The sequence below is a fragment of the Marmota marmota genome, unplaced genomic scaffold (genome assembly GCF_001458135.2).
Source record: "Marmota marmota marmota unplaced genomic scaffold, marMar, whole genome shotgun sequence".
NCBI lineage: Eukaryota > Metazoa > Chordata > Mammalia > Rodentia > Sciuridae > Marmota > Marmota marmota.
Window position 1 is genome coordinate 37,060,702 of NW_026000229.1, and position 27,329 is coordinate 37,088,030.

Here is a 27,329-nt window from a genome sequence, read left to right on the forward strand (position 1 = left end):
TTTTTTTTTTTTTTTTTTTTTTTTTGTGGTACTGGAGATTGAACCCAGAGCCTTATGCATGTGAGACAAGCACTCTACCAACTGAGCTATATCCCCGGCCCTAGCCTCTCTTTTTATAGATCAAGTGCTCACTTCTAAAGTCAATTGGCTCAGATCCTAGAGTTAATTATTTGAATATTTTACTTTTGGAACCTATAAAAATTTGCCTTAAAATTGACAGTATCTTGGGACCAGGTTTGTGGCTCAGTGGTATAGTGCTTGCCTAGCATGGTGTGAGGCACTGGGTTCGATCCTGACACCACATAAAAATAAACAAAATAAAGGTATTGTGTCTATCTACAACTTGACACTCTCTCTTGAGGTAGCTTTTGTCATATACTTGAATTATTTTTGTGGTAATCGTCAATTCCATGAAGCTGTGGCCTGTATTTTTAGTCTTCTTGGTATTTTTTGGAATGCATAGCAGTGTTGTGCCCATAAAAGGCACAAAAATGTTTGTAGAATTAGAAAATAAGCTTATGAATTTTATAATATGTGATTTCTATTGAATTTGAACTTGTGATGCATTCATTTGCTACAGTGGTAACTCTCCAATGTTTCTTGTATTGTAGGTGGAATTGAGCTATTTGCTGAAGTGTCTTTCTCTGATAACCTAGGGAGAAATTTACATTTTGACTTTTTCTTACCATGGCTTTGGTTCATAAATTCCTGAATGGCACATATATTCTCAGAAACTACCTGAAGCCGAGTGCTGCCTTGCATTCATTTTGGGGTATTTACTTTGCAAACTATTGTTCCAATAGTCCTCAGAAACCAGTGGCTGCTTCTGGCAGAGCCTCCCAGGAGAGGAGGACTGAAGAGGGTTTGCAAAGACATCACCAGAAAGAAGTTGCTTTGGATATAACTTCTCCTGAAGAGAAGCCTGAAATGAATTTTGATAAAGCAATTAAAGATGAATTAAAGGACCATTTTAGACGTTTGAAGGATGAAATCATGAATCACTGGGTGGGACCAGAAGGCCGCCCATTGCATGATGTCTTGCTAGAACAAGCCAAGGTTGTCTGGCAGTTCCGTGGAAAAGAAGATTTGGATAAGTGGATAGTCACTTCTGATAAGACGATTGGAGGCAGAAGTGAAGTGTTCTTGAAAATGGGCAAGAATAATCAAAGTGCACTGCTCTATGGAACTCTGAGCTCTGAGCCACCTCAGGATGGGGAGAGTAGCCAAAGTGGGTACTGTGCAATGATATCCAGGATTCCAAGGGTACGTGAGACTTGGGAGCCAAAGTTTTCTAGTGAGCTGGTGTGAACATTATTATAGCATGACCTATGACGACAGATTTTTTTTCTGTAAATGAACATACCTGGCATGTTATATGTGGGCATCTCATCTGTATATGGGGATAAATAAGTACTTGGCACAAGGGGGAAGTGATTTCTGAGGAGTCATTTCTGGGCATTGTTTTAAGCCAGGGAAGAATATTGCTGTTTGAGGAATACTGAGAGGTTAGACATTTGAAAAATATCTGAGGAGGTTTGTATCTCCTCTGACTTGGACCATAACTCCTTTAGTGGCCAGGGGGTCCCTTAAAATGGACATAAGGTCAGACTGTGGCTTTTTTTTTTTTGCAGCACTGGGGATTGAACTGAGGGGTACTCTACCACTGAGCTACACTCCCAGTCCTTTTTACTTTTTTTAATTTTGAGACAGGATCTTGCTAAGTTTGTTTTGTTTTGCTTTTTGGTACCAGGGATTGAACTCAGGAGCACTAAACCACTGAACCCCAACCCCATCCCTATTTTGTATTTTCTTTAGAGATAGGGTCTCACTGAGTTGCTTAGTGACTCACTTTTGCTGAGACTGGCTTTGAACTCGTGATCCTCCTGCTTCAGCCTCCTAAGCTGCTGGGATTACAGGAGTGTACCACTGCGCCTGGCTAGTTTGTTTGTTTTGTTTTGTGTTGGAGATTGAACCCAGGGCCCCATGCATGTGAGGTGAGTGATCTGCCACTGAGCTACATCTCCAGTCCAAGTCTTCTTGCTGAGGCAGATCTCAAACCTGGAATCCTCTTGTCTCAGCCCCCTGAGTTGCTGGGATTACACGTGTGTGCCATCATGACTGTCTTTTTATTTTCCCCACCTTTTTTTTTTTATTGGTGCATTATAGTTGTACATAATGATGACATTTGTTATTAAATATTCATACAGGGGCTGGGGATATAGCTCAGTTGGTAGAGTGCTTGCCTTGCATGTACAAGGCCCTGGGTTCAATCCACAGTACCACTAAAAAAAAAAAAGTATTCATACATGCACACAATATAACAATATAATTTGGCCAGTGTCACTCCCCAACTCTTTTCCCTTCCCTCTCCTCCTTCCACCCTGACTTTTTTATTAGTAGATTTTTTTTTTTTTTAATATTAGGGATTGAACCCAGACGTACTTTACGACTGAACCATATCCATAGCCCTTTTTATTTTTTATTTTGAGATAGGGTCTCACTAAGATGCTTATGGTATCACTAAATTATTGAGGCCAGCCTCAAACTTTTGGTCCTCTTTGCGTCAGCCCCCCAAGTTGCTGGGATTACAGACGTGTGCCACTGTGCCCAGTTTTAGTAGACTTTTTATTTTAAAATAGTTGTATTTTTAGATTTATAGAAAAACTGTAATTGCAAAGATAGTACACAGAGTTCCCATCCACTCCTTATCCACCTTCTCCTTTCGACGTCATCTTACTGTTCAACATTTGTCATGAAAAAGAAACTAACATTAGTTTGTTACCAACTAAGTTTCAGACTCTATTTGGGTTTCACTACCTTTTCCAATAATATCCTTTATCTGTACCAGGATGGTACATTACATGAGTTGAGTTTTTATATATTCTCTTTTGTGTGGTCTGTGACAGTTTGTGTCTGTATCTCTCTGTCTCTCTCTCTGTCTCTCTCTCTGTCTCTCTCTCTTTTTCTGTGCTGGGGATTGATACTAGGCAAGTGATACTAGGCAAGTGCTCTACCACTGAGTTACATTTCCAGCCCTTTGGGATATTTTTTGAGATGAGGTTTTACTCTATTGCCCAGGGTGATCTTGAACTCCTAGGCTCAAGTGATTCCTACTTCAGCCTCCTGAGTAGCTGAGATTATGGGGGTGCTATTTTTCATGGGGAAAATAATACCTGTTCTGATCAGATGTTTTTGTGGAATAGCCCTTTCTGATGATTTTCCTCCTGGTTAGACTGAGGTTCTGGGTTTTTAAGAATACCATAGAATTAGCCAGGTATGGTGGCACATGCCTGTAATCCCAGCAGTTCAGGAGGTTAAGACTGTAGGATCAAAAGTTCAAGGCCATGGCTGGGGTTGTGGCTCAGTGGTAGAGCGCCTGTCTGGCATGTGTGAGGCACTGGGATCAAGCCTCAGCACCGCATAAAAATAAATTAAAAAATAAATAAAATAAAGGTATTCTGTCCATCTTAAAAAAAAAAAGTTCAAGGTCACCAGTGGTTCACACCTGTAACCCCAGTGATTTGGCAAGAAGGAGTATCAGGAGTTCAAAGCCAGCCTCCGCAACATAAGGTGCTAAGCAGCTCAGTGAGACCCTGTCTCTTAAAAAAATACAAAATAGACAGTGGGGATGTGGCTCAGTGGTTGAGTGCCCCTAGGTTTAATCCCCAGTACCAAAAAAAAAAAAAAAAGAAAAGAAATTCAAGGCCAAGCCAGGCATGGTGGCACATGTCTGTAATACCGGTGACTCAGGAGGTTGAAGCAGGAGAATCACGAGTTCAAAGCCAACCTTAGTGACTTAGCAAGTCCCTAAGCAACTCAGCAAGACCCTGTTTCTAAATAAAATACAAAAAAGGGCTGGGGATGTGGCTTAGTGGTTAAGCGGCCTTGGGTTCAATCTCTAGTACCCCCCAATCCCCCGAAAAACCTGAAATTGTCCAAGGCTAGTCGTTAGCAATTTAGNTTTTTTTTTTTTTTGGTAGAGTGCTTGCCTAGCATGTATGAGGCACTGGGTTCTATTTGTTGTAGCTGAGCCACATCCCCAGCCCCAGTGACTGAACCCAGAGGAACTCAACCACTGAGCCACATCCCCACTGTCTATTTTGTATTTTTTTAAGAGACAGGGTCTCACTGAGTTGCTAAATGCCTCACCATTGCTGAGGCTGGCTTTGAATTCACGATCCTCCTGACTCAGCCTCCCACGCCACTGGGATTACAGACTTGTGCGCCTGGCTCTGAATTCCATTTTTTTTTTTTTTTTTAATTTTAGTTGGTCACAACATCTTTATTTATTTTTATGTGGTGCTGAGGATCGAACCCAGGGCCTCACATGTGCTAGGTGAGCGCTCTGCCGCTGAACCCCAACCCCAACCCATCTGAATTCCATTTTTGAAGAGAGTATAGATGGTTGTTAAGCATGCAGATTTGGAAGTGTGTGCTGGATATACTGCTTATTAGCTGAGTGCTCAATTTATATGTGAAATTGGTAAAATAGTAATTCCTATCTTAGGGCCCTTGTGAGGATTAAATGTGAGTATGCATGTAAGTACTTAATGTAAGTATTCAGTGGCTGATAGTTATTAGTATTTTTTTTTTAATTTTTCTAATTGTCAATGGAGCTTTAATTTATTTATTTATATGTGGTGCTAAGAATAGAACCCAGTGCCTCACACATGCTAGGCAAGCACTCTACCACTGAGCTACAACCCCAGCCCCAGTTACTGGTATTTCTTGTTATTATCACCTTTAAAGCTTGAGCTCTGTTTTCCCCAGTTTTCTGACATAGGGCAAAGCAGTTTTCATAAAATGTGCCACTCAAGCCATTGCTCCAAGGAACTAAGGAAAAAACTTTCATTCCTTTCCATTCGAAAACACAAGTGAATGCTTATCCCATGGAAACAATTACATGCCAATCATGTCTTGAACATAATTACCTTAGAAACAACTGTCAGTATTTTGTGCTAAAATAATAATTGCCAGATTTATCTTTTTGTGGTGCAAAGTGTAAAAAGATGAAAAATTGTTAGTGGATCCTTTTGGTGTTACTGACTTGGTGATGGCTCACATTTTGCTAATAGTGGAGAATGTGGTCAAGTTAACATGTCTTCTGTACTTTAGGGTGCTTTTGAGAAGAAGAAGTCTTATGATTGGTCCCAGTTCAACACTCTGTATCTCCGTATCCGTGGGGATGGCCGACCTTGGATGGTGAATATCAAAGAGGACACAGACTTTATCCAAAGGAAAAATCAGATGTACAGTTACTTCATGTTCACCCGTGGAGGGCCCTACTGGCAGGAAGTCAAGGTAACAGCATAAGTCTTTACTGTTTATGAAAATTAGGTCTTTTGAGATTGTGGTTACATTGTAGCTAATCCTTCTTGGAACGTTGGGATGAAGTGGGTAGAAGGAAGAGGAAAGAGACTTACATAAATCACTCTTTATTTCATTAATCATAAATGGTAGTTTACTAATTGGTAAATACTTTTTTTTTTTTTCTATCTGGGTATTGAACCCAGGATTGCTTTACCACAGAGCTAAATCCCTAACCCTTTTTATTTTTATTTTGACACAGGGTCTTGCTAAGTTGCTGAGGCTGGCCTCAAACTTGTGATCCTCCTGCCTCAGCCTCCCAAGTTGCTGGGAGTTATAGGCAAGTGTCACCTTGCCTGGCTTGATCATGTCTTTTTTGCTAGGTAGTTGGTATTTATTTTCAATTACTAGGAATTCTTTAACTATTGGCTTTTTGTCTGTGATATAAGCAACCTGTACACATTAAAAGTCCCTCTGCCTCCACCTCCTCTGCCTCCTTCCCAGAAAAGAACAGTTTCTGGCATATCGTTTAAGACATTTCTTTTAATATGTAAGAATAAGCTGCTGGGTGTGGTAGTAGCCTATAATGCTAGCAGCTCTGGAGGCTGAGGTAGAAGGATCACAAGTTCAAAGCCAGACTTACCAATTTAGCAGGACCCTTAGTAACTTAGTGAGATCCTGTCTCAAAATAAAAAATAAAAAGGACTGAGGATGTAGCTCAGAGATAAAGCATCCCTAGGTTCAATCTCCAGTACAAAAACAGACAGACAAACTAAACCCCCTAAAGAAAAACAAGCTGAGCATGGTAGCACATGCCTATAATCCCAGATACTCAGGAGAATGAGGTAGGAGGACTGCCAAGTTTAAGATTAGTCTGGGCAACTTAGCGAGACCCTATCTCAAAAATATTAAAAACAATAACAAATATAAAGAACTGAGGTGTACCAACAAGAACAACAAAAAGTAAAACACATACACATATTTGTATATGAATAATTTTGTTATTTCCCTTAACATTTTTAATGACAATATTCAAACATACATAAAAAATTACAGTGAGTATCCAGATAGCTACCATGTACCACCTGGATTTTTCAAAAAATATTTGGTTGTTTGTTTCATCACTTTATTTTATTTACCCATTCTTCCTACTACTCATTTCTCAATCCATCTTTTGTCAATATCAGTACATCTCATCCCTAAACTTTTTAGCATGCAAGTTTTTAGATCTCAGTATTTACTTATAGTAATTTTTTTTTTTTTTTTTTTTGGTTGTGCTGGGGATTGAACCCACCAGAATTTCACACATAATAGGCTTACACATTACTACTGATCTATACCCCTACATCATAAGGCCTTTAAGAAAAAACCCAAAAAACCAAGCTTATATTATAGATTTTATCCCTTTCTTTTTCTTTCTTTTGTGTTGGAATTTGAACCCAGGCCCTCATGCTGCTAACTAAGCACATGTTATATCACTGAGCTATATACCCCAGTCCAGATTTTGTCTGTATCTTGTTTTCTTACTCATAAGACATCACAGAGGTCTTCATATTGCAGTGAAGCAATTGTATCCTATATAGATCTACTTCATTTTTTCAATAGCCCATATATTCAATTGTATGGCTATACCATAATTTAGCTTTGCTGTTGTTGTTGTTGTTGTTACTATTAGGAAAAAACTATACCTTTATGTATTTCTTGGAGCTTATTTGTAATATAAATTCCTGAAAGTGAAGTTGATATGGCAAAGTTATGGCATTTCAAAATTTGCTAGATGTCATTGAATTAGTTTTCTGATACTACATAACAGATTATAAATGTAGAAGATTAAAACAACACACTCATTAATTTATAGTTCAGTAGGTCATAAATTGGAATATGTATGACTGTTGCATCCTTAGTTCTGTTTTTTTTCTTTTTTTCAAATTGGGGATTGTACCCAAGGGCACTATATCACTGAACTATCCACAGCCCTTTATTTTGTATTTTGTGATAGTTGCTCAGGCTGGCCTTGAACTTGCTATCCTTCAGCCTCAACTTCCTGAGTGCTGAGATTACAGGCCACATTTGGCCCATGCTCAGTTCTTATAAGGCTGAACTGAAGGTGTCAGTCAGCAGGGCTGTTTCTTTCTGTAGCTTGTGGGCAGAATGCATTTTGTAGAGGTTTTTCTGGTTCTTAGCCAAATTAAGTTCCTTATGATTGTAGGCAGCAAGTTTTTTCTTGCTGTCAAGGGGGTGCTGCTCCCAGCTCTTAGATGCTGCTGGCATTCCTTGCAGAAGCATCTAAGTTCCTATCACTATCTTCAAAGCCAGCAATGGAGAATCTCCCTACCATTGTTTCTCATGCTGCTAATTTGTTTCACTATTCCCTTTTATGGGTTCGAATGATTGTCAAGTCTGCAAACAATAATCTCCCTATATTAAGATGAACTGATTTGAAACTTCCTATCACAATTGCCAGCTGCCCTCTCAAATAGTAGTACTAAGTCGCCCTCCTACTAATTGTAAAAATGTGTGCCTATTTCTCCCCATCTGTTTTTCCACTTGTTTATGTAATCTTTTTTAAGATATTTGTAAAAGCTGTGTTTAGGATATTACACTCTTGTTCTTAAATGTTACAGTATTATTTCCTAGTTTATCCTTTGTCTTTTGCTCTCAGAATTTTAATTTGTACTCTTTTGGACTTCTGGCTTAGAAAGTTTTCACTATTTTCTTCTAGTAGTTATTTTAAAAAAATTTTTGCCTTTGGACTGGGTTATAATTCAGAGGTGGAGTGCTTGCCTAATATTTGAGAGACCCTGCATTCAACACACCAGCACTGCAAATAATAGTTTAAAAAAATGATCACCTTTGATCCAAGTGGCTGGCTACTCCTCATAACTGTATATAAAAATTTAAACTATTTTCTTACTGTTGCAACTCCATACAGATGCCACAATTACTTATGTTCCATTTATGAAATAAATGGTTTCTTCTTTCAGATTCCTTTTTCCAAATTTTTCTTCTCAAATCAAGGAAGAATCCGGGATGCTCAGTACCAGCTTTTGCTTGACAAGGTAACATTTTCCTATACTTCTCACTCAGAATGATATCTTTAATGAAACAGAACTCTTGTGATCATGAGTTCAGTCCAATTTGGACGGCTGGCAGATGAAAGATAAAAATTCCTACTCAGAGGCACCTGTTAGGTTCAATTAAATACCAATCTGGACATATCTGTGAGCTGAGCTCCTATTTGGAAGAATGTTGGTATGATCCTCTTTCTATGTTTGTATTTTAACTTTTAAAAACAAGTTTGGAAGAACTTCAAGGAATCTACATTGGGCATCCATGTTGCTCTAAGTCTTAAGTGGAACCATCTAACAGGAAGAGAAATGTGGAAAGAAAAGCAGTCTCTTGTACTTTCTCTTATAATTTTCCACAGTCTGTGAGAACTATTGTATACTTGCTAAGGGCTGATGGTACAAAGATCCAGTTATAGTAATCAGCTCATACGATTTAAAAACTTCAGGAATAACATCAGCATGTCAGCATATGAGATTTTAATCAATTTCTCTTATTTTAAATTTAGATCTCCACTATAGGATTCACGTTGGCTGATAAAGTGGATGGTCCATTCTTCCTGGAAATAGATTTTATTGGTGTGTTTGCTGATCCAGCCCACAGAGAAGAATTTGCTTATGAAAATTCTCCAGATCTTAACCCAAGACTTTTCAAATAGATAAGAACATGTGGCAGTTTTGTATGACTACTCTATGGATAGTAGCAGTAACAGTGATGCTGGGGATCTGGGGGCTTCACACATGCCAGGCAAGGACTCTACCACACAGCTACATCACCAGGACAAAATAAAGCATTTGTCAATATCCAATGAATGGTGGTATATAATCCTTAAGAATAGCATTTGCCTCATCTTAAGAGGAACAAGGCATGAAACCAGGTTCTGAGCTGTGCTTTAGCTCATGTAATACAAGTACTGATGTAGAGGCACTCAAATGTTTTTGTCGGAATGTTCCTATTAGGAACATTTCCTACAGGAGTAGGCAGGTTCCAAAGCGGAGAGTCTCTGAGATCATTGTTGATAGCTTTCTACCATTCTTTCCTTGCAGGTTTCTTTTATTTCCTAATTCATCTTTGAGAAAAGGAAACTGCTCAAGGATATTAAGATAAAGATGCCATAAAAGTCACTGAGAAATGAGATACCTGGTTTAGAGAGCTTGTCCTCCAAAGATAAATGAACCTTACTAGTTCTTCCTTTATAGTGACTATTGATGTGATGGATCAGTGGAGAAACTAGATACTAGACTTCTGTCTCTAAAGCTTCCAAAGTTATTTTAAGTATTAGAGATTGGACATGCTAAAAATAAGGCCCTAATTAACTCACTTTGATCAATTTTTGTCATATTAGAAGGTAGGAAATGAATATATAGCCAGAGTACCATAAGAGAGCCAAAATTACAAATAAATGATATACAAAGTTAAATAGCTTTTCTTCTTTTTGGTATCAGGGATTGAACCCAGTGGTGCTTAACCACTTAGCCACATCCCCAGCCCTTTTGACCACTGTAGTTTGCACTTCCTAAAGTTTTCTAGAAATGGGATCATATAGTATATGCTTATTTTTTGGTCTGGTTTATTTTACTCATCATATAGATTCATTTGTTACACTTTTTGTCAATAGTTCCATTTTTTTAATTCTAAAGTAGTTTCCCATTGTGTAGATATAACCCATTTGTCCATTCCACCTGTGATGGAAATTAGAGTGGTTGCCAATTCTTGGTTATTACAAATAAAACTTCACATGAACATTCAGATACAAGTCTTTTATAGGAACATATGATTTTAGTTTTCTTGAGTAACTAGAAGTCCCATGGCTGAATAACATAGTAGACAGACATACAACTTTTTAAAGTGTTAGCAATTTTTTTCCAAAGGGGTTGTACCATTTTACATTCTCAGAAGTGTATATGATCCAGGAGTTTCTTGTTGGAAAATCTGATTTTTTTAGGCATGTGCCACATTCTGAACATATATGCAAACTAATAATTATGATAAAAACCAGTAAGACAATATAAAGACCAGAAAGACAGTATAAAAAGGAAGAATATAGTAATTTACTCTTGGGGTAGAAGTGGGTGGTCCAGGAAAGTGTATGAAGGATATAGGTAACCTCTTATGATCTTAGCTGATCATCCAAATCATGGATGACTTGTCTAAAAAGAATCCACCACAACAACAAAAAAAATTTTATTTATAAAGTTCTTGAGCAGTATATAACACAGAAGCTCTATGTAGTTATTGCAAGAAAGAAGAATATGATGCCAAGCAATGCTGGGCTTTTCCATAAATTATTTTTTTTTGGGGTGAGGTACTGGGGATTGAACTCAGGGGCACTCAACCACTGAGCCATATCCTCAGCCCTATTTCGTATTTCATTTAGAGACAGGGTCTCACTGAGTTGCTTAACACCTAGCTTTTGCTAAGGCTGGCTTTGAACTTGAGATCCTCCTGTCTCAGCCTCCCAGGCCACTGGGATTACAGGCGTGTCCCACTGCACCGGGTTCCATAAAATTATTAAGATACAAATTTGACAGTGACAGCATTTTAATCCTTAAAGCAGTAATACACTTTTTTTTTGGTGTGTGTGTTGGGGCTCAAACCTAGGACCTGCCACATGCTAGGCAAATGCTCTATCACTAAGCTATACCCCCATCCATCTAAAATTGATAGATTTTATATATAAATATGCTTATAGCTTTTATTTTTAAATATGAAAGGCTAGAATGAGATATAGAATTTTATTTTTAAGGATATAGTGAATGACAGGTAGCAATGACATGAAGTCTTTATTATAAACATTTTCATATGGGCAACCATTAGTCCAGTTTCAAGATTGCTAGATTTTGTAGGTTAGAAGATAAGAGGTGGCCTTTTGGTCCCAGCTTTCTTATTGTTAACTTTTTATTGTTCAAATTCTACTTAAGCTTGTGGTATGACTAGCTTCATCAGGTAAATGCTATTGCATAGAGGACAGCAAGGCTGTTAATGTTAGAAATAGTAAAGAAGCTTGACATTAAAGATCTAGGTTAAGCTCTAAGATGTCTCATGAGAAAACTGGGCTGTACAGGGACTTAAGATAAACACTATTCCAAAGAATGCCAGAACATAAAAAACACATAGATGCTATATAGATTATGAATAAAAGTTAACAGAGAACGATCTCTGACGAAAGTGGGAAAGACAGTATAAAAATATTTACAAAATTTCAGAAAACAATTTCAGAATAAAGGAATATTTATAGGACATTAACAAATTACTCATCTTTAAGTATAATGAAGCCCCTTCGAGCTTCCAAAACCTTTGCTTTCTTCTCCTTTCGTTCTTGCTCTTGTTTCTTCCGCTGCTCTTCCCTATGGGGGAGGGACAGGTTATACAGTAGGTTCTAATTAAGCTCCAAAACAGGCACTTCAGAGCAACTATTGTTGGACTAATATAAAATGTAAATGACATCTAGCATATTTATGCAAAACAGATTCTTACAGGGCATTTCTCTACTTACCTGTTAATGTTAGAAATAGTTCTAACAAATGTTAGTCATTGTTCTAAAGGGCTAAAAATTGGTATTTCCCTTTTAATATTAACTCAGCATTTTAATATCATGCATGGAACTGGAATCAGAAGGTACATTAGTGACTGAATTCAACTCCTATATCTTAAAATTTGTGTGTGTGTGTGTGTGTCTGTGTGTGTTTGGTATGGGGGATTGAACTCAGGGGCACTTGACCACTGAGCCATATCCCCAGCCCTATTTTGTATTTTTTTTTTTGAGACAAGGTCTCACTGAGTTGCTTAGTGCCTCCCTTTTGCTGAGTCTGGCTTTGAACTCGTGATCCTCCTGCTTCAGCCTCCAGAGCCGCTGGGATTACAGGCTTGTGCCACCATGCCTGACTTAAATTATTATTTTTTTTAATATTTATTTTTTAGTTGTAGATGGACACAATACCTTTATTCTATTTATTTTTTTATGTGGTGCTGAGGATTAAACTCAGAGTCCCACACATGCTAGGCGAATGTTCCACTGCTGAACCACAACCCCAGCCCTTAAAATTTGTAAATTTGTTTTAAATGAGAAATTTTGATTCCTAGATGTCAGAATCAAAGGTTAAGCTCACAAGTGTCCAGTGAAAGTGCTAGAACTAGAACCAGAGCCTACTGACTTAAGCTACTATGCTTTTTTTTGTTTTTGTTTTTTCTAAAGAGGATAAGGCAAAGAGAAATAAAAAGCCCAGGGACCATGTTAACTATCTTTTTTTTTGGGGGGGGGGGGTACCAGAGATTGAACTTGGGGATACTCGGTGACTGAGCCACATCCCCAGCCATATTTTGTATTTTGTTTAGAGACAGGGTCACACTGAGCTAAATAGTTCCTCACTGTTGAGACTGGCTTTGAACTTGTGATCCTCCTTCTCAGCCTCCCAAACTGCTGGGATTACAGGCATGCACCACCATGCTCTGCAATGTTAACTATCTTAACAACAAATACAGTTAGTAACAGCCTTCATGGAAGGTAGATATAAGCAAGAGTCACATTTATAGGAAAGTTCCAGACAGGGAATCTGTACTCATCCAGGAGCAGCTAAAGCCTAGCATGAGCCCCAGTTTTAACCTGGTTTTCAAACACAAGGAAGTCAGTAAGGACTATACTGGGTTCTTCTTGAATAAGACCTTCATACCTCATAAACCTGGGGTCTTGAGGAGTGAGGAATTTACATCTATCTATCTGCATATGCAGGTGCCCTGGGTGCTTGAGCATTGGTGTCTGGAGGGATATTCATAAGCATTGCTTGGGAGGATAGGTTATACAAGAGCAATCTTTGAATCTGCTTCTTCTGTAACACTTGTAGAGCCTTTAAAACAATGCAGATATTTGGGTCTCATCCCAACTCTTCTGATTTGAGATCTGCTACGCTAGACCTCAGCTCAGGTACTTCTAGAAAGTTTTATAGGTGATTCCATGCTATGGTTTGGATATTTGTCCTACATAAAGGATCACACATGGGCTGGGGATATAGCTCAGTTGGTAGAGTGCTTGCCTTGCGTGCACAAAGCTCTAGGTTTGATCCCCAGTACTACAGACACACACACACACAATACACAAAAAAGATCACATACATGCTAGAGTTTTTGTCCCCAGTACAATGGTATTGAGAGGTGGCACAAACTTTAAGAGGGGGTAATTGGGTCAAGGTGGTACACCCTTGGAATTAATGCACATCTCCTGGAAGTGAGTTGGGTTAGGGCTTGAGGGAGTAGACTGTTATATAAAGTATCTGGTCTCAGGTATTTTGTTACAGCAACACAAAATGGGTTAAGACATTCTACTTCTAACCTTAAACGTGCTATTACTGACAGTATCCCCCAGAGGAGCTTTTGTACACTGTTTTTATTTGTTCTTTTGCTTTTGCAGCACTGGGAACTGAATTCAGTGCCTTGCACATGCTAGGTAAGTGCTCCATCACTGGCTTACATCCCCAGTCCTATTTTAATGTTTTGAGACACCATCTTGCTAATTTGTCCAGGCCGGGCTAAAACTTGGCCTGGACAAATTAGCCTCAGCCTCAGCCTTCTTGCCTGGGATTACAAGCAGGCACTACTAAGTGCGGCTATTGTCTTTTTGAAATTAGAAAAATTATAAAAGTGGATAATTATGTACTCACCTGGTCTGGAGATGAGGTTGTTTATAGGTTTTCTTATGGAACGTAACTCTGTCCACATGTTCATTCAGAGAATTATTTTCTTTAGATTTCCCCCATGGTTTCAGCTTTCCTAGTTAAGGACCAAGACACAGTTTTGAGATTCTTTTATTTGTATTCCTAACTTTATTGTCTTCATTTGTAGCTACGTGTTTCCTACCAGTGTTTATACTTTGCTTTATAGACATTTTCCAGTATGTTCCAAAAGTATATTCTGTCATTTATTTTCATTTCACACTCCACAAATACAAATCATATTTTTCCTCTAAAAATAAAAATATGTGCTGGGCGCAGTGTCACATACCTATAGTTTCCAGCTACTTTGGAATCTGAGGCAGGAGGATAGTTTTTAGCTCATAAACTCAAGAACAGCCCGAGTAACATAATAAGATCTGAGACTCAAACAACAGCAAAATACAAACATGTGGGGCTAAGGTTGTGGCTCAGTGGTAGAGCACTAGCTTATCAGTACATGTGAGACCCTGAGTTTGATACTCAGCATCACATAAATAAATAAATAAATACAGGTATTATGTCCATCTACAACTAAAAAAAAAATACAAATGTGTGATTTTTATAAACCTTAGAAAGTTACAGAATTTTTTTTTCATTTTTCTGTGCTGAGGATGAAGGCCAGTTTCATGCATGCTAGACAAATACTCTACCATTGAGCTATATGCTCAGACTGAAAAAAATCTTAGTACAAAAAAAATTCCCTTAATGCTGAATCCAATTACCTAGCACATTAAAAGAAGCCATTACAACCAAGTATCTTATCCCAAGATTACATACGAATTAGGTTTAATATTAATTCATTTTAATCTATTTTGTCATAACCGTTACTTATTAAAATGGATTCAGAATAGAATGGGAATATTTTGTTGGCATTAGGACTGAGACCAGATTCAGCAATTCCTATTTCTAGGTACCCCAAAGATTTGAAATCAATCTATCATAGAGATATCTGCATTCCCATGTTCACCAGAGCACTGTTCGCAATAGCCAAGTTATAGAATCAACCTAAGTATCCATCGGTAGATGAATGAATAAAGAAAATATGGTATAGACATGCATTTTGGCTCATGCCTGTAATCCTAGCGGCTTGGAAGGCTGAGGTAGGAGGATCTCGAGTTCAAAGCCAGGCGCTAAGCAAAAGCGAGGTGCTAAGCAACTCAGTGAGACCCTGTCTCTAAATAAAATACAAAATAGGACTGGGGATGTGGCTCAGTGGTAGAGTGCCCCTGAGTTCAATTCCGGGTACCAAAAAAAAAAAATCTTATCATTTGCAACAACATGGGTAGAATTAGAGAACATTATGCTAAGTGAAACAGGCCAGATGACAAAGGTAAATACTGCATGTTCTCACTTAAGTGCAGAATCTAAAACAACTGAACTCAGAAGCAGAGTAGAGTGGTGGTTATGGGGGGTTTGGGAAGATGTTGGGTAAAGGCCATAAAATTTTGGTCAGAGATGTGTGTTATACAACTTAATGACTATAGTTGACATATTCTTAAAGTAGCTTTAAAGTGTTCTCATTGCAAATAAATATGTATAATTAAAAAAAAAATTCAGATGTAAATTGATTATTTTTGCAGTATTTGGGGTTGAACCCAGGGGTGCTTTACCACTGAGTTACATCCCTAGCTTTTTTTTACTTTTTGAGACAGGGTCTCAATAAATTGCAGAGGCTGGTCTCAAACTTTTGATCTCCCTAGCTGGAATTACAAACATGAAACAGTGCCTGCCAGATTGTTTTGTCTTAAGTGTTTTATAGGCCCTTAACCCCCAAATACTCCCACATACCTTTGTGTGGTTCATAGTTGAGGGGACGAGACAAACTTGCTTTGAGATCAAATACTGGTTTCTTATTGGAGACTGGAGTCTGCATTGCCATAGTTGTTAACTTGAATGGGGTAATAACTAAAAACGATCAAAAAATACCAAAAGACAATTAGGAAATAAAAAAAAAAAAAGACCTGTTATAGTTTTTGTCAAATTATCACTTTTTAGTCTTAAAAATAAATCTATTTTAATAGATTGAATGTTTGTATCTCTATGTCCCTGGTTCATATATTGAAATCCTAAAATGCCAGCATTATTAATGTTTATTTTTTCCGTGGAGCTAGGGCTTTAACCCAGGACCTTGCTCATGTTAGGTAAATGCTCTACCAATGAGCTATATCCCCAGCCTGCATGATTAGTACTAGGATATATGGCCTTTGGGAGATAATCAGGTCATGAATGGGTTTAATGCCATATAAAGAGACTTCACAAAGCTCCTATCTTTCTATCACCTAGAGATACAATGAGAAGTCAGTAGTGTGCTACCTTCCAAGGGGGCCTTCACCAGAACCTGACCATGTAGGCAACCTGATCTAACATCCAGAGCTGTGAGAAATAAATTTTTGTTGTTTGTAAGCCAGTCAGTGGTGGTTTGTTATAGCAGCCTGAACAAGCTAAGACTACATGAATAGTATGAAATAGATATGGGGTCAAAAAGGAAAAAGGAAGCCAGGTGTGGTATTGCACGGTGGTGATCCCAGCAGTTCAGAGGCTGAGATAGAAGGATCTCAAGTTAAAAGCCAGGCTCAGCAAAAGTGAGGTGCTAAGCAACTCAGTGAGACCCTCTCTCTAAATAAAACACAAAATAGGGCTGTGGATGTGGCTCAGTGGTTGAGTGTCTTTGAATTTAATTCCTAGTATGTGCCCCCAAAAAAAGAGAAAGGGGGAAAAATAATGAAATCTAACCACTCAGATTTTTGTTTCCCATTAACAGCTCCTCAAGTATTTTGGAAGTTATGACATTTCGAGGGATCAGCTAGGAATCTAGAATCCCATTTCAAGAAATAGCTGGGTTAGCCAGGCATTGTGGCACATGCCTATAATCCCAGCAATTTGGGAGGCAGAAGCAGGAGGACTGCAATTTAGCAAGGCCCCATCTCAAAATAAAAAATGAAAAAGGGGTCTTTCCCTGCTGTTGCAGAGTCTCACGGAGGCTCAGGTTTGTTCAAGATTCAGCTTCACCCATAACCCACCCACTGCCATGGCCAAGGAAGGCGTTACTGCTGGAGGTGTAATGGATGTAAACACTGCTTTACAAAAGGTGCTGAAGACTGCCCTCGTCCACGCTGGTCTTGCACATGAAATTCTCGAAGCTGCCAAAGCCTTCCACAAGTACGTTTTATCAGTCTCAATACTGTGGGTTGTTGCAACAGGAACAAAACTTCAGCCAAGGGAAGAAAGCGTGAAGTTCATGGTGTTAGCACAAAAGTTCCGAATGGCATCCGGTTCTACGGGAAACCTAGGAAAAGGTGTCAGGCCCATCTCTGTATGCTTGCATCGAACTATAATGATGTCAAATTGGTGGAGGCCCTTTGTGCTGAGTACCAAATCAATCTAATTAAGGTCGATGATGACAAGAAACTAGGAGAATGGGTAGGCTTCTGTAAAATTGACCTAGAGGGCAAACCCCCATAAAGTGGTTGGTTGTAGTTGTGTAGTTGTTAAGGACTATGGCAAAGAATCTCAGGCCAAGGATGTCATTGAAGAGTACTTCAAATGCAAGAAATGAGCAAATAAATTTTTGGTTCACCAAAAAAAAAAAAAAAGAAAAACAAGAAAAAGAAAAAGGGCTGGGATATGGCTCAGTAGTTAAGTGCCCCTGGGTTCAATTCCCAGTTCCAAAAAAAAAAAAGAAATAGCTTGGTTATTTTTCAGTGGTAGTAGTAGATATTCTTTTTAAAGATTACATGTTATTAACATGGCTGTTTGTGTGTATATGTGTTACTGGGGATTGAACCCAGGGGTGCTCTACCACTGAGCTACATTCCCAGGTCTTTTTTTTTTTTTTTTAAGTTGTTGATGGACCTTTATTTTTATTTATTTATATGCAGTGCTGAGAATTGAACCCAGTGCCTCCCATGTGCTAGGCAAGCACTCTACCACTAAGCTACAAAACCCAGTCCCTGGGGTTCTTTTTATATTTTATTTCAAGATAGGGTCTCACTAAGTTGCTGAGGCTGGTCTTGAACTTGCCTCAGCCTTCTGAGTTGCTAGGATTACAGGTGTTGCCACAATGTGTGACATGACTCTGGTTATTAATAAAGACTATTATCATTTAAGAATGTGAATTTTGGTACCATAAAGTTTTTGTTTTCTTTGGTTTTGTGGTACTGGGGATAGAACCTAGGGCCTTTTGCATGCGAGGCAAGCACTCTACCAACTGAGCTATATCCCCAGCCGTCATAAAGTTAAAAATACATCAGAGGGGCTGGGGATGTGGCTCAAACGGTGGCGCACTCGCCTGGCATGCGTGTGGCCCAGGTTCAGTCCTCAGCACCACATACAAACAAAGATGTTGTGTCCGCTAAAAACTTAAAAATACATCAGAATGGTGTGATTTAGTAAGCCTCTTTGCTATAGTTAGGTACCAAACATCTGGCACATTTTATAATCACTTCCTCTCATATGGGGAGCCACTCAGTTGTACCTAGATTATTGCCAAATGTCAACACTTGCCTGTATTTGTGAAGGAACAATAGAATCTAGGAACACCTAGTTAAAAAAAAAAAAAAGATCAAAACCCTGTATTTAAGCTATACCGTTGTGTTAATATCCAGTGCAAGCAGGAAGTGGGATAATGGAGGTTGTCATATACTGCCTGTAGGAGCATGGATGGGTACAATTCAGCCAGCACAGGAAAAGTATGAATATTCTCGAATTCAGCAGTCTTGCTTCTAATCTATACATTTGCACATGTATAAGAAACCTGCTCAAGAGTTTTCTTATCTATAATATACATAATAATTAAAGCTGGAAATAACCATACCTTTGAGCAGTAAAATACATAAATTGGCATATAGCCAAATCATTGAAACAGTAAAAACAATTCATCATGGTTGAATTTTTTTTTCCCCAGGGATTGAACCCAGGAGCACTTAACCACTGAGTCACATCCCCAGCTCTTCTTTTTATTTTTTTTTGAGACTTAATTTTATGAAGTTTAAAGATGAACCAATAAAGATGTTTGATTTTGGTTTTGATTTTTACCTGCAGCAGAATTCCCTCTGTTGGTCTTTAAATTGGGTGTCCCAAGCACAGCATGGCCTTCTGAGGTTTTCCCAGATGTGGTCACATGTGGAGACTTTCTAGCTGGAGTCTTGATCATTGAATGCTTATGCTCATTATCTTTAGTAGCAGCTGAAAACCTAAACAGGACAGTGGAGTACAAGACCTGAGTGCTTGTGGCAAGTGTAAATTATGTCAAGCTTAGAAATAAAACCACTTTTCTATTGCTAGGCAGCTAAAGGGGCTCAATAAATACTGTTATTAGAATGAACTTCTCTTACATAAAAAACATGTTCTTGAAAGGGTATTGCTAAAGCAAATCATTTGTTAACTTCCATTATTTGTAAAATATGTTTTTTGCATCTTTTGGTGTTCTAGTATTTACCAATGCCATTATAAAGGACAAATAATCCTGCAGACCTCAAGTTACATACAGTTCACCAGGAAATCTGATAGGCTTCCTTTCTCATCCTCCTCCTGGAGATAAGATGTCAGAAAGACAGAAGACTGCTCTGCCAGAGGAGTGATTATGTCTTCCTAGAAAAATATCACTAGAGTTGTACATAAATAAGTCCATTTTGTACTCATGGGAAATCACCATAAGTGTATTTTAGTGATTCTCTGATATAGACTTTTCCTACATATTAACATCTCTGAAATTGGGAAGTGCTTTATAATTGTTAACATGTCAATAGTTAACTGGCAGTGATTTTTCTTCATGGTTTATAAAATAAACCATGTGTCTAATAAAATACAAAAAACATCACATGTCTTCAATCAATGGTGTCTCAGATTCAACGAAAATCCAATTTAAAAAATAATATATATACATATATATAAAACGCATCAGGCCCTAAGTTCTATCCCTAGGAGGGCAAAAACAAAACAACGCAACCAAAAAACAAAACAAACAAAAAAACCAAAAAAAAAAAAACCCCAAAAAACAAAACCCAAACTGTGTTAGATAATCACACATGTTGGGAATCACATGCAACAACTCTATATTAGATAGTGCCATTGCTGTTATGAAAAGAAGAGAATAAAGTTTCAATATTAGAAGGCACCTAAATATTTTAACCTGTGGGGATGATCACAGTTGAAGGGTAACCTTGATATCAGGAAAGGCATGGAAAATATAGGTATTAATGGGTCATGAGGTGGCTATGACACTGCAGTGCCTAGTGGATACTTTAGGAAGAGTCAATTTTACAGTTTACTGCATTGAGACTTGAGGTAGGAATTTAGCTTCACTCTTACAAGTACTGTGTGCTAACCAATTGCACCATTGGAGCTCCTAGTTCCACTTTCATATTTAAGTTAATGGAAAAAATTCTCTCTAGACATTTAAAAAAATTTTTTTTAGTCGTTGATGGACTTTTATTCATTTATTTATATGCAGTGCTTAGGTTCGAACCCAGTGCCTCACACATGCTAGGCAAGTGCTCTACACTGAGCCACAACCCCAGCTCCTCTCGACATCTTTGATGGCATATATCAAGGTAATAAAATGAAGATTCTCATATACTTCATATTATATTTTCACTTTTTTTTTTTTGGTAGGAGGGATTGAACCCAGGGGTGCTTAACACTGAGTCACATTCCCAGCCCCATTAAATTTTTTTTTTAATTTAGAAAAAGGGTCTTGCTAAGTTACTTAAGGCGTCACTAAGTTGCTGAGGCTGGCTTTGAACTTGAGATCCTCCTACCTTAGCCTCCCAAGCCATTGGGATTACAGGCTTGTGCCACTGTGCCTAGCTTGATCTTTACTTATTAATCAAAACTGAACTCAATTGTGAGACTAAGATTAGAACTTATAAATACTGCTGATCTTTCTCTTGTCCCTGGTCCTCTTTCTCATTTTTTTAATCTACATTAGGACATATTGGATAAAATCCAATTGAAATCTTACCCCTGATTAAATTTTGGAACAACCTCTTTACCTGACACTCATTTTAGCTGCTGAGAGAGGAGAGTGCTTGACTGACCCCTTCAGATACCTAGTGCTCCGACTTGCAGGGCCATGTGATTGGCCTTTTGAGCGCTGCTGGCTGATTGGTGTACAAGTCACAGAGAGTCTTCCTTTTGGAGGAACTGGAGTTACTACTCCTCCCTTATTGCCAGGCTGCTTCTGAAGAAAAAAATACATAACTTTTAAAAGTTTGGTCTCTCAAAGTGCAAAAGAGTGCTCCATTTATTCTGTTTTATGTCCATTTGTAACTCAACCTGACATCCTTTCCTTCCCCATTATATCATTTAAAAGAATTATTTTCTTTGTTACTAGGGCCTTGTGCATCCTAGGCTATCTGCTACTGAGCTACATTCCCAGTCTTTTTTTTTTTTGGGGGGGGGCGGGGATGGGGGACGCACAGGAAACCAGGGATTAAACTCAGGGGTAGTCAACCACATCTCCAACCCTTTTTTGTATTTTATTTAGAGACAGGTTCTGAGTTGCTTAGTGTCTCGCTCTTGCTGAGGCTGGCTTTGAACTTCCCATCCTCCCGCATCAGCCTACCGAGCAACTAGGATTATAGGTGTGTGCCATCTTGCCCAGTGTGGAAAAGTATTTTTAATATATAATACATGCCATTAAAGCAAATAAATAAGAATGGACAAATCTATAGAAAAAAAGCCAATTATAAATATAAACATGTAATATCACGTGACTAAAGAAATGATATTTCAGAAACTGAGCATGGTGGCATATATAATCCCAGTGACTTTGGAGACTGAGTCAGGAGGATGGCAAGTTAGAAACCAGCCTCAGCAACTTGGTGAGAACTTGTCTCAAAAAACAAAAAAGGGCTGCGGTATGGCTCAGTGGGTTCAATTCCTAGTATGGAATTGAATTAAATTAAAAATTTGATAATTCCTCTATTGGCAAAGTAAATAAGCACTTTCATGCATAAGTTTTTAGACATTTCTACAGGGCCATTTGATAAATTAAATGAAAGAAGGCTCCTTTTTTTTTTTTTTTTTAAATATTTTAAAGTTGTTGATGGACCTTTATTTTATTTATTTGTATGTGGTGCTGAGGATTGAACCCAGTACCTCATGCATGCCAGGCAAGTGTGCTACCACTGAGCCACAACCCCAGCCGCCCCACAAGGCTCCTTTTTTTTNACAACCCCAGCCGCCCCACAAGGCTCTTTTTTTTTTTTTTTTTTTTTAATGGACATCACAGAAAGTTTGTTATGATCAGGTTGATTATCAATGCTTACTATTGTCCGTCACTATCCAATGACCAAGTCCCAAACATGTTAACTGCCAAGAGCAACTTCATCTCAGCTAGGGTGAAGTCACTGTAGTTTTTTTTTTTTATTCTCCTGTCTTCAAATAGATCATACCAAATCCAACAGACCAATTCCCTAAACAATGGAGATGAAGGGTGGAATTTTAGAACTATACTCATTCAGATGGGGATATTAGGCTGGAGTTAAACTGAAAAATAAGATAAGCTACTCAATTCATTCAACACATTTCAAGGCAGTTGTTCCAACCTTAACTTTTGCCCAGAAAATTAACTCATCTCTACTATATAAAATAGAAAGTTTGTCAATCAAGGATTTAGTAGATCCAGTTTCACAGTAAAGAGACATTTGTGACATTTCCAGGCAGCTTTGCAGCCAGTTCACACCTATGCAAAAAAAGAAGCTGCATGTCTTCATGTAATGCCATAGGCATGAGCTTCATGTGCCAGTTTTTAATTTAGCCCTTGCTAATATGTAAGAAAGCTAATTATGAACATACTGAATATCTCTCCTGTGTTGTTTGCTAAAAGTCTGATAAACAAGTAACATTTTTCCCCCCCTTTTCTTTTTGGTGGTACTAGGGATTGAACCCAGAGGTGCTCTACCACTAAGCTATATTCCCAATCCTTTTATTTATATTGAGACAAGGTCTTGTTAAATTAGCCAGGCTGGCCTCAAACTTGTGATCCTCCTGCCTCAGCTTCCTGAGGCACTGGGAGTTGCAGGGATTACAGGTGTATGCCACCACGCCTGGCAGCATTTTATAAATACTGTTGAAATAAATATATATATATTTTTTAACTAAGTTTTTCACCAAGAAGTTTATAATCCAGTGTGTCTCTTTTGGCCTAGTTGCCAGAAAACTCAAAACTCAGCAGTGATAGCAGTAGACATTGTTCTTGCTAATAGTGCTCATTTTCTGTTCCCCCACCACACTCCTTTTGCAATGTTGCGGTGGAACCCAGGCCTTGCACACACTAGGCAGATACTCTACTACTGAAGCCACATGTTCAGCCCTTTTAAATTGACTTTATACGGTTTTCTGATATGTGTAATACCACAAACTGCCTTAAATTCCTTTTGAGAAATAGGCAGGTTGTTATTTATATAAATCATAAATGTTTCTCAGTCCCCTATCTAGCAGTTCCTTAACCTCAGATACCAGTAACATCAACTTCCTAGGATACTCTCAATTCACTATTCTCCTAACTCAATCTCAGGGTTGACTACATCACCTTCTCTTACTTGAAGGGCTCACTGAATCCAGTAGGGCTTGGACTAAAGACCCTTGAAGGAGCTGCTAGCATAGGTTAGCCACTATGCAGCACCCCATTTTCCTTTAGGTGAGAGAGAAGCAAAAGAAGATAGCTGCAGTCTACCCTCAATGAAAGTGAGGCAAAACCTATGAATGAATATAGAAGAACTCATTGCCACTGTAGAATACTTCCTCACAGTGAGGATGTTTCTTCTAGAGGGTTTTGAAAATTCTCAGTGGAAGAAAGCAATATTAAGATAAAAGTATATTAAACTGGGTGTGGTGGTATGTAATTGTAATCCCAGGTACCTGGGAGGCTGACAGAAGGACTGAAAGTTCAAGGCCAGCCTTGGCAACTCAGTGAGACCCTGTTTCCAAATAAAATATAAAAAAAGCTGGGGCTATAGCTCAGTGGTAGAGCACTTTCCTGGCATGTGCAAGGCCCTGGGTTCAATCCCCACACACAAAAAATAAACAAAATAAAAATAACAAGATAAAAATATATTAAACCCAAACAAATCTATTCCACAGGCATAGTAATACAAAGCTGGATGTATTAACTGTGGCATTACATGCTTTTAAAATAAAACCAAGTAGCTTAATCCCATTAAAGCTGTGAATTTTTTTCTGCATACCTTCAGTTCATGAAAGGAGTTGTGGTCTTCAAAATGTTTCTTTTTTCTCTTAATATATTCATCAATGGACTCCATTTCCTTAAAACGAGCCTCATGAAGCTTCTTAAAATCTAGAATGAACCCCCCCCCAAATATGAAAATTAATAGAATTCCATTTATTCACCTTCCTTTTGCTTTTGGTGTTAATAATTATTCTCCTTGCATCCCTGACATTTAACTTCAGTATCATTTTTGCTAAATCTTTAATTTCAAAACACTTCAATTTTTGAAACTCACAGCAAAGCCTATTCATTTTATAAACTATCAAACATTCACAATCTCCCCGTTGTTCACTTTCCTGACATCTTGGTTTAAAGAAGAGAACAGATTTGTCTTTTCCCTAATTAATCAAATGACCTTTATTTAGTCATCACAAGTTTGATATTTGTTTTCTTCCTTTGGTGCTGGAGATTGAACCCAGGGCCTTATGAGTATTAAGTGTACATTGTATCACTAAACTGTATTCCCAACCCTCAAATATGTATTTTATTATGCTTGGAAAGCTCTATGTCAAGGACTGACAATTTTTCTGTTAAGAGACAGACAGTATTTTTGGCTTTGTGGCCAAATACAGTACAATCTCTATCTCATCTTCTTTTAAACTCTTTTTATAAATATGGAAAAACATTCTTAGCTCAAGAGATAAAAGGCAGGCAGACAGTAGAATGTTAACCCCTGCCCTATGCTATTCTAAATATGTATATAAATATTTGTTGAACTTCTAGTATATGATGAGCAATATTCTAACAACTATAAATACATGACACTAAGTCCACATTCTATGTACTAAGCAATGTTCCAGTAATACAAGATAAAGAATTACATGTCTAAAAAGAGTCCATCATATTTATTAGAAAGTTAGTATACAGTGTACATTGTGTCGAGTACCTTGAAGAACTATTCATTCATCAGATATTTATCAATTCTCTGCTATATGCTATTCACTGTACTAGGTAATCAGTAATAAAAGTGATATTCTCAATCTATATATATAAACTTGATGAAATAGATAGTATAATTATTTCTACTTTATACCAATAAGTTGGTTTATTGAGAATAAGTTCTCCAAGATTTCAAGGCTAGAAAGCAAAAGTGGCAAAATATAAACCATGGTTCTAGCATCTGAACTTTTAGCTGCTACCATCCACTGCCTTTCCAATATTAGTTTAAAGTGGACCAACCACTCATTACCTTATGTTTCATTGTGTATAAACTTACTTGGAGTAGTGACTGTAGTTCTTTTATTGTTTCCAAGTTTGGAAAACCCATCTGTGTAGAGTGACTTTCTTTCTGAAGGTCCCTTTGAATCTTCATTGTCTAAATCCAAAGATACAGAACTAATGAAGGACTTTCTTTCCCCATTAATCTCTGTTGATTTGAATCACAAGATTTAACTTACTAAAAAATGTATGTATGAGCCTAGTGATGTAGCTTAGTGGTAGAGCACTTGCCTAGCATGCATGAGGCCTTTGGTTCCATTCCTAGTACCTTAAAAAAAAAAAAAAAAAAAGCAAAAACCCCATGATTTTCTTGTCTGCTTCTGCATACATTATGCTATGATATGCCATTCTGTCTGAGGCATGTATGGAAAATATCTTGCCTCACAGAGATGTATGGTTAAAAAGGTAAGAGTATTTTAAGAGCCTGTTCAGATAATTATGGCTATTTTTCTTTGATATTATACCAGAACTTAATAAGTGGTAGTTTCTTAAAGTTCACAATGTGGAATATGAAGCTATTTCAATGAACTCTTTTGTTCTTTGTACATTTGTGCAAGAAAGTTCTTATGGTTTAAGAAACACACATTTAGGAGTAAAGGGGCAGATATATGCAACTTCTCAAACAATTCAGAAAAAAAGCCATATGCAACATATGTGTATATATACAGACACAGAGAAGGATAAGGCCAATATGGTAAAATGTTAAACATTTGGGTGAATATAGAAACTTAGTACTATTCTTGCAAGTTTTCTCTAAATATGAAATTATATCAAAATAAGAAGTAAAAACAATTTCTTCTCCCCAGAACCTTCAAACTACTGTGTTTCAGCAGAGAAACCTATCTTACTGCCCATCTTCATTTTGTTCCCCCCACCCCCAAGAACTGGGGATTGAAGCTAGGGGTATTCTACCACTGAGCTACAGCACTAGCCCATTTTAATTAATTAATTAATTAATTAATTTATGGGACTGGTTATTGAACCCAGGCCCTCATGCATGCTAGGCAAGCAGTCTACCTACTAAGCTACATCCCTAGGTCCCTTATTTTCATATTTTGAGACAAGGTCTTGCTAAGTCAACAGTGATTAATGGGGAAAAAAAGTCCTTCATTAGTTCTGTATCTTTGGATTTAGACAATGAAGATTTAAAGGGACCTTCAGAAAAGCTGGCCTGGAAATTATGACCCTCCAGTCTCAGCCTCCTAAGTAGTGAAATTGTAGATGCGTTCCATTGTGCCCCACCCTTCCTCATTTTTTCCAGGCCACCAAAACCAGATCCTGAGACTCTCACTGCCAACTCTGTCATTTCTTTCTTTTTGTAAATTATTTTTTAATTTGTAGATGGACACAATACCTTTACTTTTTTATTTTTTTAATATGGTGCTGAGGATCAAACCCAGTGCCTCACATGTGCGAGGCAAGTGCTCTGCCACTGAGCCATAATTCCAGCCCCAACTCTTGTCATTTCTTAAAATTTTGCTTTATATCATGATTTTAAAAATGGGCTATAAGGCACATGCATCAAAATGATCTGGGGAGGCTTGTTAAAAATTGGGCTGGATGTGTTGCTCAGTGGCAGAGTGCATGCTTAGCATTATGAAGGACCTGGGTTCAATCCCTAGTAAACCACCCCCCAACCAAACAAAAAATAAATAAATAAATAAATAAAACAAAACAGCTGGGCACAGTAGCACATGCCTGTAATCCCAGAGGCTCAGGAGGCCAAGGCAGGAGGAGTGCAGGTTGAAAGCCAGCCTTAGCAACTTAGACCCTAAGCAATTTATTGAGACCCTGTCTCAAAA

General features: G+C 38.0%; 2 protein-coding genes across 14 annotated transcripts in view; one reads left to right on the forward strand and one right to left on the reverse strand.

Annotated features, from left to right (window-relative positions):
* Positions 1-19,111, forward strand: part of Ndufaf1 (NADH:ubiquinone oxidoreductase complex assembly factor 1) — a 23,980-nt gene extending 4,869 nt beyond the window's left edge. For 2 of the 3 annotated variants that reach the window (XM_015480798.2, XM_015480799.2), the window contains exons 2-5: positions 612-1,263; positions 5,116-5,301; positions 8,292-8,366; positions 8,882-9,181. In XM_015480798.2, coding sequence (XP_015336284.1) covers positions 688-1,263; positions 5,116-5,301; positions 8,292-8,366; positions 8,882-9,031 — 987 coding nt within the window. In that variant the 5' untranslated portion in view covers positions 612-687 and the 3' untranslated portion in view covers positions 9,032-9,181. Of the gene's footprint in view, positions 1-611; positions 1,264-5,115; positions 5,302-8,291; positions 8,367-8,881; positions 9,182-13,777; positions 13,814-18,981 lie in introns of those variants that run through there. The other variant, XM_048793239.1, reaches the window with a different exon arrangement.
* Positions 10,710-27,329, reverse strand: part of Nusap1 (nucleolar and spindle associated protein 1) — a 30,355-nt gene continuing 13,735 nt past the window's right edge. Inside the window, exons 5-12 of one of the 11 annotated variants that reach the window (XM_048793233.1) lie at positions 25,526-25,624; positions 24,269-24,378; positions 21,071-21,255; positions 19,113-19,270; positions 18,582-18,617; positions 15,867-15,983; positions 14,028-14,136; positions 10,710-11,720 (exon numbers count right to left, since the gene is read on the reverse strand). In XM_048793233.1, coding sequence (XP_048649190.1) covers positions 11,624-11,720; positions 14,028-14,136; positions 15,867-15,983; positions 18,582-18,617; positions 19,113-19,270; positions 21,071-21,255; positions 24,269-24,378; positions 25,526-25,624 — 911 coding nt within the window. In that variant the 3' untranslated portion in view covers positions 10,710-11,623. Of the gene's footprint in view, positions 11,721-14,027; positions 14,137-15,866; positions 15,984-18,581; positions 18,618-19,112; positions 19,271-21,070; positions 21,259-24,268; positions 24,379-25,525; positions 25,676-27,329 lie in introns of all 11 variants that reach the window. The other 10 variants (XM_048793232.1, XM_048793229.1, XM_048793234.1 and 7 more) reach the window with 10 other exon arrangements.